The following is a 12,424-nucleotide window of genomic DNA, read 5'->3' as shown; positions in this document are numbered from 1 at the left end:
ATCACAAATTAGCTTGGCCTTATTTTCATACAAATTACTTCTAAGCAAAATAATCAAAGTTATTACTACAAATGATTCACTCAACTATTTATATGGTTCTGCTCACTACTATAAATTATTAGGCAAACAATTTACTTACAATCTTCTTTAGAAGAAAAATCTAACCTATGTATAACATATTTACTAATTCTAATTTATTAAAACAATAAAAGACCTAAAGGCATAAAAAAATTCACAGCCAAAAGCCATTCAGAAAAGAAAGCCAAACTTCTTATCAAGCATGAAAGGTAAAACAGTATTTGAATCATTATTTTAAAATTAGTTTCATGTGAGATGATTTCTATCATAATTAGTTATTAATTGATTAGCAGATAGAGATTCTACCTTTTCATTGATACTAATACAAAACATTAGAAATTTTATTTAGACATTTAGAATTTCTATTTTTAAAAATTAAGTTAATTATCCAAAGTTGTTCTCACAACATGACTAGAAGATGCTTTTCCATTTTAAAGTCATTTAGTAGATAGACTGTTAGGTTTTCTTACCACTGAAAGAGGAATCAACTTTATCATTAAAAAAAAGATTTGTTAAATAAGCATCTAGATAAAATGAGGTGGGTTGCCTCTAAACGCAAATCATCGAGAGGTAAGCTAGAAAAGGAAGAACTTCTGGGTTTACTTTGGGACAGACAATTGGTTAGAAATGTTAAGGAAATACCTATAAACAAACAAAATGGTGCACCCCTGCCACATGGGATGACATGCAATGGAGACAATCTCTGATACTGATTAGTTTATGTAGAAATCATATGAAGTAGGATGAACTGTAGTAATAAAAATTCATTTTATATTATAGTAATATTCTATAATTTGATGAAAGCTACAGAATTTTACTGAAAACAAAAAAACACACTTATGTAAACTTTTCATGCTTCTGAGGTCTTCAAAAATTAATTTCTCTTGATCTGTTGCATCTTAGGACAATATCTTCTAAAAATAATATCAAAATTCTAAATTAAAACTTACGTTTTTGTCAGAGCTCTACCCGATTAACTCTAAAGATCGTTATGTATTTCTGAAACCCAGTTCCTCTGCCATCTACCTGCTTCTGAATGACATTTTCATACCATCAGTTTTGTAAACTCAGGAAAGAAAATATAAACTCTGAATTTTATATCTCTTAAGGATAAATGTCATAGAAAACATTTTCTAAATAATTTGTGTGTCTTATGATGCTATCATTCCTCCCTTGCTACTATAAATTTTAAAAACTAATAACCTACATTGACCAAAACTTTAATCAGGTAAGTAAAATATAATTTTTAATTCTTTCTGTAGAATAATCCTAGTTATTAACACTTCCTTGTTGTTGTTGTTTTTGAGGTAGAGTCTCACTGTCGCTCAGGCTAGAGTGCAGTACTGTGATCTCGGCTCACTGCAACTTCCGCCTCCCAGGTTCAAGTGATTCTTGTACCTTAGCCTCCCAAGTAGCTGGGATTAAAGATACACGCCACCACACCTTGCTAATTTTTGTATTTTTAGTAGAGATGAGGTTTCACCATGTTGGCCAGGCTGGTCTCTAACTCCTGGTTTCAAGCAATCCACCTGCCTCGGCCTCCCCAAGTGCTGGGACTACAGGCGTGAGCTATCACGCCCAGCCCTAGCTGTTATTAACATTTCTAAGAAAAGAAAAAGTAAGACTTAAAAACAGCTCATGGATTGTGAAATAGAGAAAAAATACTTAATAATTTAAGTACTTGGTACCTACAATTTGAAAGTTAAAAAAAAAAAAAAAAGGAACTAGACCCAAGAAAACAAACTTTGGATTCAGAAACTGAACACAAGGCCAAAATACAAGACAGCTTTTAAAATAGAAAAATTTCTTGCTTCATTAAGAAAAATAAGGTACCACTTTGTATCTCAAACTGAAATAATATATTTTATTAAATTCTAAATATACTTTAAAAATATATTTGATATGTTGTAAATATTATTGAATATAACAATTAGAGCATCTGAATGACAAAATTTGGGCAAGAAAAGAAAAAATACATAAACAAAATAATCAAGTTATCTTTTGCTATGTTTGATCACTAGTCCCAAAACTACTCTTGAAATCAAGAACTTAAATAAAAGTCAAACTTCTAAATCTGTAGAAGCTTTATAACTAGAACTATACAGATGATGGGATTATTTACACATTCATGTAAGTGCCAAATAGGTAAACAACTGATAAAAATTAAAAGCCTGAACATGTACCCTCCTTTACTTCAATTTATTTTTATACAAAGAAAATAAATGGAAAAAAAAAAAAAAAAGGGAACTGACAATGTATTCTTTCAACAAAATTAACATGGTTTTACTCAAAGGACTAATCCTAGTTACTGTTCCAATTTTTAAAAAGTTTACTAGCTTATTTCTCTATATATTTTTATTTGTTTATACATACATGTAATTTTTTTTAGAGACAGGGCCTTGCTCTGTCACTTAGCCTGGCGTGTCATGGTGCGATCATAGCTCAGTGCAGTCTAGAAATCCTGAGCTCAAGTGATCCTCCCACCTCAGATTCTGGAGTAGCTGGGCTACAGAGGCATGCCACCACATTCAGCTAATATCTTTCTTTTTATCTATCTATCCAATTTATCTATCCAATTTATCTATCCAATTTATCTATCTATCTATCTATCTATCTATCTATCATCTATCTATCTATCATCTATCAATCTATCTATCTATCTATCTATCTATCTTATCTATCTAATCTATCTATCTATCTATCTATCTATCATCTATCTATCTATCTATCTATCTATCTATCTATCTATCTATCTAGGCAGAGACAGGGTCTTGCTATGTTGCCAGGACTGATCTCCAACTCCCAGGCTCAAGAGATTCTCCAACCTCAACCTCTCAAAATGCTGGGATTACAGGTGTGAGTCACCACGTACAGCCTTTCTCTTTTTTAAAAAATAAGATATATAAAAAGGATATTATTCAATCTCTATCTTCTTTGGCTAATTATAAACAAATCAAGTATTTCTTTACAGATTAAAACAAATTGAGGAGATGTGCAATTAAAAGGTGTAATTCCATTTCTGAAATGTTTATATTTTCTTACCAATTTAAAACATAAAGAGACTTTATATCCATTGCAAGTAATCCAACTGAAATGCAAGTTAATTATGAGCTTTCTCGTGCCAAAAAGGAAACTGGAGTAAGATGAGGGTAAAGGGATGGAAGCCATTTGGTACCTGATATGATCGGGCTTTTTCCTGTCATGTGAAAAAACGGGGCAGGATTAAAACATAAGGGAAAGGTGGTAAAAGAATGAAAATGAAAAATGTGCAAAATAAGCAAAGGACTAGCATGATACGAAAATAAAGCAAGAATTAAGGAACAAGCTTAAGCTCAGAACCTAACAAAATAAAAGTATCTATTGCATTTTATTTACTTTTTATAGACACATGCATTTTTATAATTAATTCCAACTCAAGAATCTGAAAATTTCAGGAATATTCAAAAAGTTCTTCAAATATTATGTTATAGAAAGTTTTGGTAGGACTTAGCGTACTTGGGCATATCTCTACTATTATTTTCTGCCTCAACAGTCATGGCTATAAAATACAGATAGTATTTCACCTCATCTTACTTAATAAGGTGCTCCTAAAAATTAAGGAAAATAATCACTGTAGGAATTAGCTATATAAACCCAAGACAAATGAAAAGTTTTCATAAACTGAGGATGTCAAAGATTATAAAATGTTAGCCAAATAAATGTTTCTCCCAATTGCCCATCCCCATTTTAAAATTTTTTAAAATTTTCTTTTTATTGTACTTTAGGTTCTGGGGTGTATGTGTAGATCATTTAGGACTGTTGCATAGATGCATACATGGTTTGCTGCCTCCATCCCCCCATCACCTATATCTGGCATTTCTCCCCATGTTATCCCTCCCCAATCTCCCCATCCCCCTGCTATCCCTCACTTAGCCCCCCGCCCAACAGGCTCCAGTGTGTGATGCTCCCCTTCCTGTGCTCATGTGTTCTCATTGTTCAACACCCACCTATGAGCAAGAACATGCAGTATTTGGTTTTCTGTTCTTGTGGTCAGTTTGCTGAGAATGATGGTTTCCAGGTTCAACCATGCCCCTACAAAGAACATGAACTCATCCTTTTTAAGGCTGCGTAGTATTTCACGGTGTATATGTACAACATTTTCTTTGTCCAGTCTATCACTGATGGGCATTTGGGTTGGTTCTAGGTCTTTGCTATTGTAAACAATGTTGCAATGAACATACATGTGCATGTGTCTTTATAACAGAATGATTTATAATCCTTTGGATATATACCCAGTAATGGGATTGCAGGGTCAAATGGAATTTCTATTTCTAAATCCTTGAGGAATTGTCACACTGTCTGCAACAATGGTTGAGCTAATTTACACTCCCACCAACAGTGTAAAGGTGTTCCTTTACACTGCAGCATCTGTTGTCTCCTGAGTTAATCATCGCCACTCTAACTTACTTAAAGTGACTTAAAGGCCACACATACTTAGCATTCATCTTTAATCTATGTATATATTTCTTACAAAACAAAACGCCAATAAAAATAAAACATTTACATCTACACCAGCAACATACAGATCATTTTGCTTTAAAATATTTAGTAAATTCCATGCTTTTAGCTGTATTATCTATTTCAACAAAGACTGAACAGAGCAAGTAATTATTCAGATTCATTGTTTTTCAAAGTTTTCACTAAATTATTTGAGCCTGAAAGGAAGCTGCCACACTGAGAAAATGACCTAACAAAGAAAAATTACTGTAGTAACCTCACATGTATCTTCAGAAAAATATATTTTTGGATGTATAAAATTGTAGATGTATAAAATTTTAGATGTATAAAATTTCTACAAACTAGAAATCTGAAACCAATAAGAAATAAGCTCAACAGTCCACCTAAGATGTAAAACTTTTCACTTCTTACACTATTTCAGTCACATCATATGAACTATTATCTACTCAGTTAAATTTCAGATTTGGAGATGATCTGAAATATACTTGTAATTTATGAAGCACAAAGTGAAGTTTTAAAACTATCTGGAAATTCCTAGTCACGTATTTCCCTACAGTAAAAAAGTATTTTTTTAATTTTAATTTTATTTTTAATAGTGTATATATTTATGGGAGAAAGAAGACTTTTTTTTTTTTTTTTTTGAGATGAAGTCTTGCTTGTCTAGGCTGGAGTGCAGTGGCACAATCTTGGCTCACTGCAACCTTTGCCTCCCTGGGTTTGAGTGATTCTCCTGCCTCAGCTTCCCAAGTAGCTGGGACTACAGAAGTGTGCCACCATGCCCAGCTAATTTTTGTCTTTTTAGTAGAGACAGGGGTCTCACCATGTTGGCCAGGCTGGCCTTGAACTCCTGACCTCAAGTGATCTGCCCACCTCAGCCTCCCAAACTGCTGGGGATTACAGGCATGAGCCACGATGCCCAGCCAGAGGTGTTTTTAAATAGTTGATTTTGAAAATACTGTATGCTATAATTCCATAGAAGTATAGGTAATGGCAAATGTGTTTGTATATGATTGGTACCCTATGGTGACTGAAACAAAAAAGATGCCCTAAAACTAATCCATAAACAATCCAAAAAAATACTTAAACAGCAGGCAGAAAAATCTTCATATTTGAGTCACTGGATTCCTGAATTTTTTAAATTAAGGGACCAATATCATAAATACAGTCTTTTACTCAAAGTCAAGTAAAATAAATTAAGTTGGACAGAGAATTCAATTTTAAGATACTTTAAGAAATTTAAATAAATTCCAAATTTTTAATATTAAAAAGCAGAAGAGAATCCTAAATAACATTTAAAATATTACTCTTCTTTCTTCTCCTTTCTGTCTAGCTCCTTATCTATAATCTAGAAAATACGTTAAGACTTTAGTCACAGGGTTTGGACTTTTGTCATTGATTGACTGATTGAGGCAGGGTCTCCATCACCCAGGCTGGAGTGCAGCAGCACAATGCAGAGGCTCATTGCAGCCTCAATCTGTTGTGCTCAAGCGATCTTCCTGCCTCAGCCACCTGAGTAGACAGGGCTACAGGCACCACAGCACCACACCTGGTCCGAGAGCACGTGTGTGTGTGCGTGCGTGCGTGTGTGCATGTGTATTTTTTTTATTGTAGAGATGGAGTTTCACCATGTGGCCCAGGCTGGTCTCAAATTCCTGGGCTAAAGCAATCTACCTGCCTTCGCTTACCAAACTGCTTGGATTAGAGGCATGAGCCACCAAGACCAGCCTTATATGCCATATTCTTTTACAAGTCAGAATTTTACTAGTGTTTTCAGCAGAATGTTCTTCAGTAGCATGTGAAAATGACATTAATTTGCTATCCATAATTTTTCCTAATAATGTGTTTCAGGAAGTTCTTTTAAAGTGAAGTATTTTTTCATAGTTGAAGTTATATTTTGTTCTGTCAAAATAAAGATTGTTTGGAATTTTCGTAAAAACTAAGAAAAATGTCATAGGATACACAGGATTGCTTGAGCCCAAGAGTTCCAAGTTTCCGGTTTTGTATCTCAATTTGTTCACAAACCAGCTGTGTGACCTTTATCCCTCTGAAGCTCCATTTCTTTACTGAAAATAAGGGTGTTCTACAATCTATGATTCTAATCAATAACTGCCATTTCACTACATGTAAATGTCATCTCCTTTAAAAGCAGCCTAATTTCCAAAGGCATTGTATTTTTCCCTTGGTAAGTAGTAGGTAATGCCTACAATGGAAGTTAACCATTATTTCTTGATTTTAGCTGCATTTTAATATCTATGCCAATATAATTCAGAAAACAAATAATAATGAAATGTTCATGTATAAATCAAAATTAACTTCCTTCTATTGTCCTAAACAGCAGTGCAATATTCCACTAACACTTACTGTGCTTCATTTTGAAGTCTGAGATCATTTCTCATTGGAGTAGTCCATGGAAGCTCATTTCTTTTCTTCTTAACATAATGGTATGTTTCTATGGATTTACTGTATTTTCACTTTGTTAAACTTTGAAGTAGGTTGTTTTAAAATCTGAAGGTTAAAATTCAATTCTGACACTATATCATGAAACCATACTGATTGAGTAATCTTTATTATAAACATTCACCAGTCAAGCTATTTTTTTTTTTCAAACTTCTACTCTGGCTACAGAAATTCATCAGGAAAGGCTTAAAAAACTACTGTCTACTTTTTTGAGCTTAGAAAATGTAATTGTAATTTTTAATTTTCAGTTAAAAATAGCCAGAAACAAGGAGGTAAGGAAACTGAATAAAAATAGAAAAAAAAAAGCTAGAAACACTATTTCTAACTGCACCACTTGAGTTGGTCCTCCTATATTCACGTACTATTCTTATTATTTATTTATTTGAGACAGAGCCTCACTCTGTTGTCCAGGCTGGAAATGCAATGGCACGATCTTGGCTCACTACAACCTCTGCCTCCTAGGTTCAAGCAATTCTCCTTTCTCAGCCTCCCAAGCACCTGGGATTACAGGCATGTGCCAGCATGCCCAGCTAATTTTTTGTATTTTTAGTAGAGACAGGGTTTCATTGTGTTGGCCAGGCTGGTCTCAAATTCCTGGCCTCAAGTGATCCACCTGCGTTAGCCTCCCAAAGTGCTGGGATTACAGGCATGAACCACCACACCCAACCTATGTATTATTTTTAAAGCTCTCTATACTCAGGTTTAACAACAAATATAATCATTATTCTTTCCATTTTATATTTGCTCTCAGGTTCAGAAAAATTTATTTTGAATAAAACAAACTATGTACCATGTAAACATCTGGCATATCAAATGCTGGGGAAATGCTCAATGAATCACTGACTGACATTCAGAAATGTCAGTGAATGTTTTTTCTTTTCTTTCCTTTGTTTTGAGACAGTCTCACTCTGTCACCCAGGCTGGAGTGCAGTAGTGGTGCAATCTGAGGTCACTGTAGCCTCCTGGATTCAAGCGATTCTCCTGCCTCAGCCTCCCGAGTAGCTGGGATTACAGGCACACACCGTAACATCAGGCTAATTTTCGTATTTTTAGTAGAGACAGGTTTTACCAACTTGGCCAGGCTGGTCTCAAACTCCTAACCTAAAGTGATTCACCTGCCTTGGCTTCCCAAAGTGCTGGGATTACAGGCGTGAGCCACCACGCACAGCCAGTGAATGTTTTTTTCAGTGTAGCCTTGACACCAAGACATAAAAATAATTACGCTAGAAATCCATTTCAATAAAACATTAAATTTTTCCATTTAACAAAAATGTATACAAAGTTAAGCTTACCAGGAAATTTTATTTACTTTACTAATGTCCATTTTTAAAATAAAAACCACCTTATCATTAAGTTCATAGTAATAAGTTCAGGTAATAAAATATACACATTATAGCCAATAAAATCAACCAGAATCAACCAGAATCCTGAATCCAACTACTACTCTTATTCATTACAGAATTTTTTTGACTACTTTTTTATTTTTGGCAAAAAAAGAGGCATCCTTGAATAAAAGATAAATCACTGATATGCAGAAGAATGATCCTGGGACAAGCAATCTTTTGGTTGAAACTTCAATGTTTTAAGTTATTTCATTTTAGTACAGTACTATATGAGAAAATACAATGAAATACTTTATCCATTCTTTTAACAGATATTTAATAGATTTATATTTTATAAAAATTTGTTTAGCAACACCTACAATGTTTTCGGTAGCAATCAAGTTCATAATAAAGGAGCATTAGCTGCCACAACTTCATATATGAAAAAATTTCCATTTCCTAAAACTCCGATTTTGTTCAAGTTATTGCAAAAATCAAAAGATCGGTATCACCTAAAATTCATAAGCATTTGTTCACAAAGGGCAGGAAAAACAAAAGGTTCCTAAGTGATATGGACTGGCTCTGTGTCACTACCCAAGTTTCACCTTGAACCCCCACATGTCATGGGAGGGATATGGTGGGAGGTGACTAGATCATGCAGGCAGTTTTCCCCATGCTGTTCCTGTGACAGTGAAGGCGTTCTCAGGAGATCTGATAGTTTAAAAGTGGCAGTTTGCCCTGAGTTCTCTGCTACCACCTCATGAGGAAGGTGCCTGCTTCCCCTTATGCCGTAATTCTAAGTTTCCTGAGGCTTCCCCAACCATGGAGGACTGGGAGTCAATTAAAATTCCTTTCTTTATAAATTACTCAGTCTCAGGTAGTATCTTTATAGCAGTGTGAACATGGACTAATACACAGAACTGGTACCAACAGACCGGGGTACAGCTGCAAAGATCATCTGAAAATGTGGAAGCCACTCTGGAAATAAATAACAGGCAGAGGTTGGAGGGCTCAGAAGACAGGAAGATGAGGGGAAGTCTGGAACTTCCAAGAGTTTTGTTGAATGGTTTTGACCAAAGTGCTGATACGTATATGGATGACATCCAGGCTGAGGTAGTCTCATATGAAGAGGAAGAACTTATTGATAACTGGAGCAAATATCACTCTTGCTGTATTTTAGCAAGAGGCTGGCAACATTCTTGTCCTTGCCCTAGAGATCTGTGGAACCTTAAACTTGAGAGAGGTGGCTCAGGGTATCTGGCAGAAGAAATTTCTAAGCAAGAAAACATTCAAGAGGTGACCTGGCTTTTCCTGAAAGTGTACAGTTACATGTGTTCATAAAGAGAAATTTTGAAATTGTAACCTGTATTTAAAAGGGAAGCAGAGCATAACTGTGGAAAATCTGCAGCCTGACCATAAGGTATAAAAGAAAACTCCATTTTCTGGGAAGAAATTCAAGCCAGCCTCAGAAATTTACATAAGTAATGAGGAGCTGAATGTTTAGAGTCAAGACAATGGGAAAAATGTCTCCAGGGCATGTAAGAGATCTTTGAGGGAGCTCCTCCCATCACAGGCCCAGAGGCCTAGGAGGGAAAAATAGCATGGTAGGCCAGGGCCCAGGACTCTGCTGATCTGTGCAGCCTTGGGACTTGGTGCCCTGCATCCCAGCCACTCAAACTCCAGCCATGGCTAAAAGAGGCCAAGGCTCAGGCCACTGCTTCAGAGGGGGAAAGCCCCACGCACGATGGCTTCCATGCTGTATTGGGCTTATACATGCACAGAAGATGAGAATTTAGGTTTAGGAACCTCCACCTAGATTTCAGAGGATGTAGAGAAATGCTTGAAGGTCCAGGCAGAAGTTTGCTGCAGGAAAGGAGCCCTCATGGAGAACCTCTGCTAAGGCAGTGCAGAGTGGAATGTGGGGTTATATCCCCCACACAGTCCCCACTGGGGCACTGCCTAGTGGAGCTCTGAGAAGACAGCTGCCGTCCTCCAGATCCCAGGAAGGCAGGCCATGGGAGCCCACCTCCTGCATCAGCCTGCTATGGAATGTGAGACATGGAGTTAAAGGAAATTTTGGAGCCTTAAGATTTAATGACTGCCTGGCTGGGCTTCGGACTTGTGTGGGGCCTTTTTTTGGTTGATTTTTCCCATTTGGAATGGGAACATTTACCCAATGCCTGTTCCTCCCTTGTATCTTGGAAATAACTAACTTGCTTTTTATTTTGCAGGCTCATAGACAGAAGGGACTGGCCGTGTCTCAGATGAGACTGTGAACTTGGACTTTTGAGTTAATGCTGGAATGAGATGAGACTTTGGCAAACTATTGGGACGTCATGATTGATTTTGAAATGTAAAAAGGACATGAAATTTGAGAAAGGCCAGGGATGAAATGATAACGGTTTGGCTCTGTATGCCCACTCAAATCTCATCTTGAAGTTGTAATCCTCATATGTTGAGAGAGGGACCTGGTGGGAGGTGATTGGATCATGAGAGTGGTGTCCCCCATGCTGTTCTTGTGATAGTGAGGGAGTTCTCTCAAGATATAATGGTTTAAAAGTGGCAGTTTCCCCCAAACTCTCTCTCTCCTGCTATCTTGCAAAGAAGGTGCCTGTTTCCCCCTCACCTTCTGCCATGACTGTAAGTTTCCTGAGGCCTCCCCAGCCATAAAGAACTGTTGAGTCAATTAAAGCTCCTTTCCAGGTAGTATCTTTATAACAGTGTGAAAATGGACTAATACAATAGCAAACACTAAGTAAAAATATACATAAACATCATATAGAGGAGAAACCAAAAGGGAAAAAAAGCTCACTTGTTCTGTTCATCAATCATATCGATAACTTGCACTCAGATCTATTTTAGGATAAATATAGGAGGCAGACCATATTCCAAATTTATTTACTATAATGAGCTAGCCACTAAAGACCAAGATTTATAAAAATTCTCCTTGCTTCCTTATTTAATCCTTGCTTATTTTTAAAATTTAGAATTAATGTTTTTATTCTTCGCCTGCTTCTAAAGGGCATCTATCTTCAATAGACTAGGTTCAGGAGAGTTTCTGTGGAATTTACAGAAGTAAAGGAATTATGAAAGAGATAGTTGTCAAATCATTGAGAAAGTCAGAAAATCAAAACTACATAAAGATCAAGACTAGTATTTGAAATATATTACCTGTTCCAAGTTTTGAAGGCATTGCTGGCTCGTTTGAACAGATATCCTTCCATAACTATGCCATTTGCAGCATCTACATTATATTCTAACTTAGAATCATCACTGGAGAAATCCTAAACAAAATAACACATAAAGAAGTTCATATGACTTGGCTAAGTTTCCTAGACAAGAAATGGATCCTAGGGAAAGAATTCAAAAGGAAGAAAAGGGTTAAGACAGTTATAACAACAATATTAATAAGAAAAATAAAGGTGGAATTAAATGATCAATAATAAATAAATGTGTCAACACATTAAAGTATTTGACTTTAGTGGACTATTTTATGCAATACCTATTGTGATGATCCAAGAACAAATAATTATAGAGAATATAGCACAAAACAGAAAATAAATCAATATAAACAGTATATACATTGTGATTAAAAGCACAAAATAATATGTATACAAATAAACAAGGGAAAACAACTAAATATTACACAGGGTATTATGTTTAAAATTCTTTTTTTTTTTTTTTTTCTTTTTTTTGAGACAGAGTTTGCTCTCACCCAGGCTGGAACACAATGAAGTGATCTCAGCTAACTGCAATCTCTGCCTCCCGCGATCTCTCCCTCAAGCAATTCTCCAGTCTGTCTCCCAAGTAGCTGTGATTATAGGTATGCACCATCATGCCCGGTTAATTTTTGTATTTTTGTAGAGACGGGGTTTCACCATGTTCACCAAGCTTGTCTTGAATTCCTGACCTCAGGTGGTCCATCTGCGTCAGCCTCCCCAAAGTGCTGGGATTAAAGGCGTGAGCCACCGCACCCAGTCTCTATCACAATATTTTATGGTGCTATGTGTTAACAATTTTTTAAAGGCATATGGTTATATTTAATTGGGATTATTTAAAGTTACCACTAT

At 35.8% G+C, this 12,424-nt stretch overlaps 1 protein-coding gene across 8 annotated transcripts in view; it reads right to left on the bottom strand.

Moving 5' to 3' along the window:
• Positions 1-12,424, bottom strand: part of ACAP2 (ArfGAP with coiled-coil, ankyrin repeat and PH domains 2) — a 164,231-nt gene that overhangs the window by 34,833 nt on the left and 116,974 nt on the right. For 5 of the 8 annotated variants that reach the window (XM_032298198.1, XM_032298202.1, XM_032298199.1 and 2 more), the window contains 2 exons: positions 11,526-11,638; positions 3,254-3,274 (listed from right to left, as the gene is read on the bottom strand). In XM_032298198.1, the coding sequence (XP_032154089.1) occupies positions 3,254-3,274; positions 11,526-11,638 (134 nt within the window). The remainder of the gene's footprint in view (positions 1-3,253; positions 3,275-11,525; positions 11,639-12,424) is intronic. The other 3 variants (XM_032298200.1, XM_032298201.1, XM_032298204.1) reach the window with 1 other exon arrangement.

The sequence above is a fragment of the Sapajus apella genome, unplaced genomic scaffold (genome assembly GCF_009761245.1).
Source record: "Sapajus apella isolate SASKATOON/1434 unplaced genomic scaffold, GSC_monkey_1.0 scaffold38, whole genome shotgun sequence".
Lineage (NCBI taxonomy): Eukaryota > Metazoa > Chordata > Mammalia > Primates > Cebidae > Sapajus > Sapajus apella.
The sequence above is the reverse complement of the archived record's forward strand: the minus strand, read 5'-3'. Positions and strand labels throughout refer to the sequence as shown.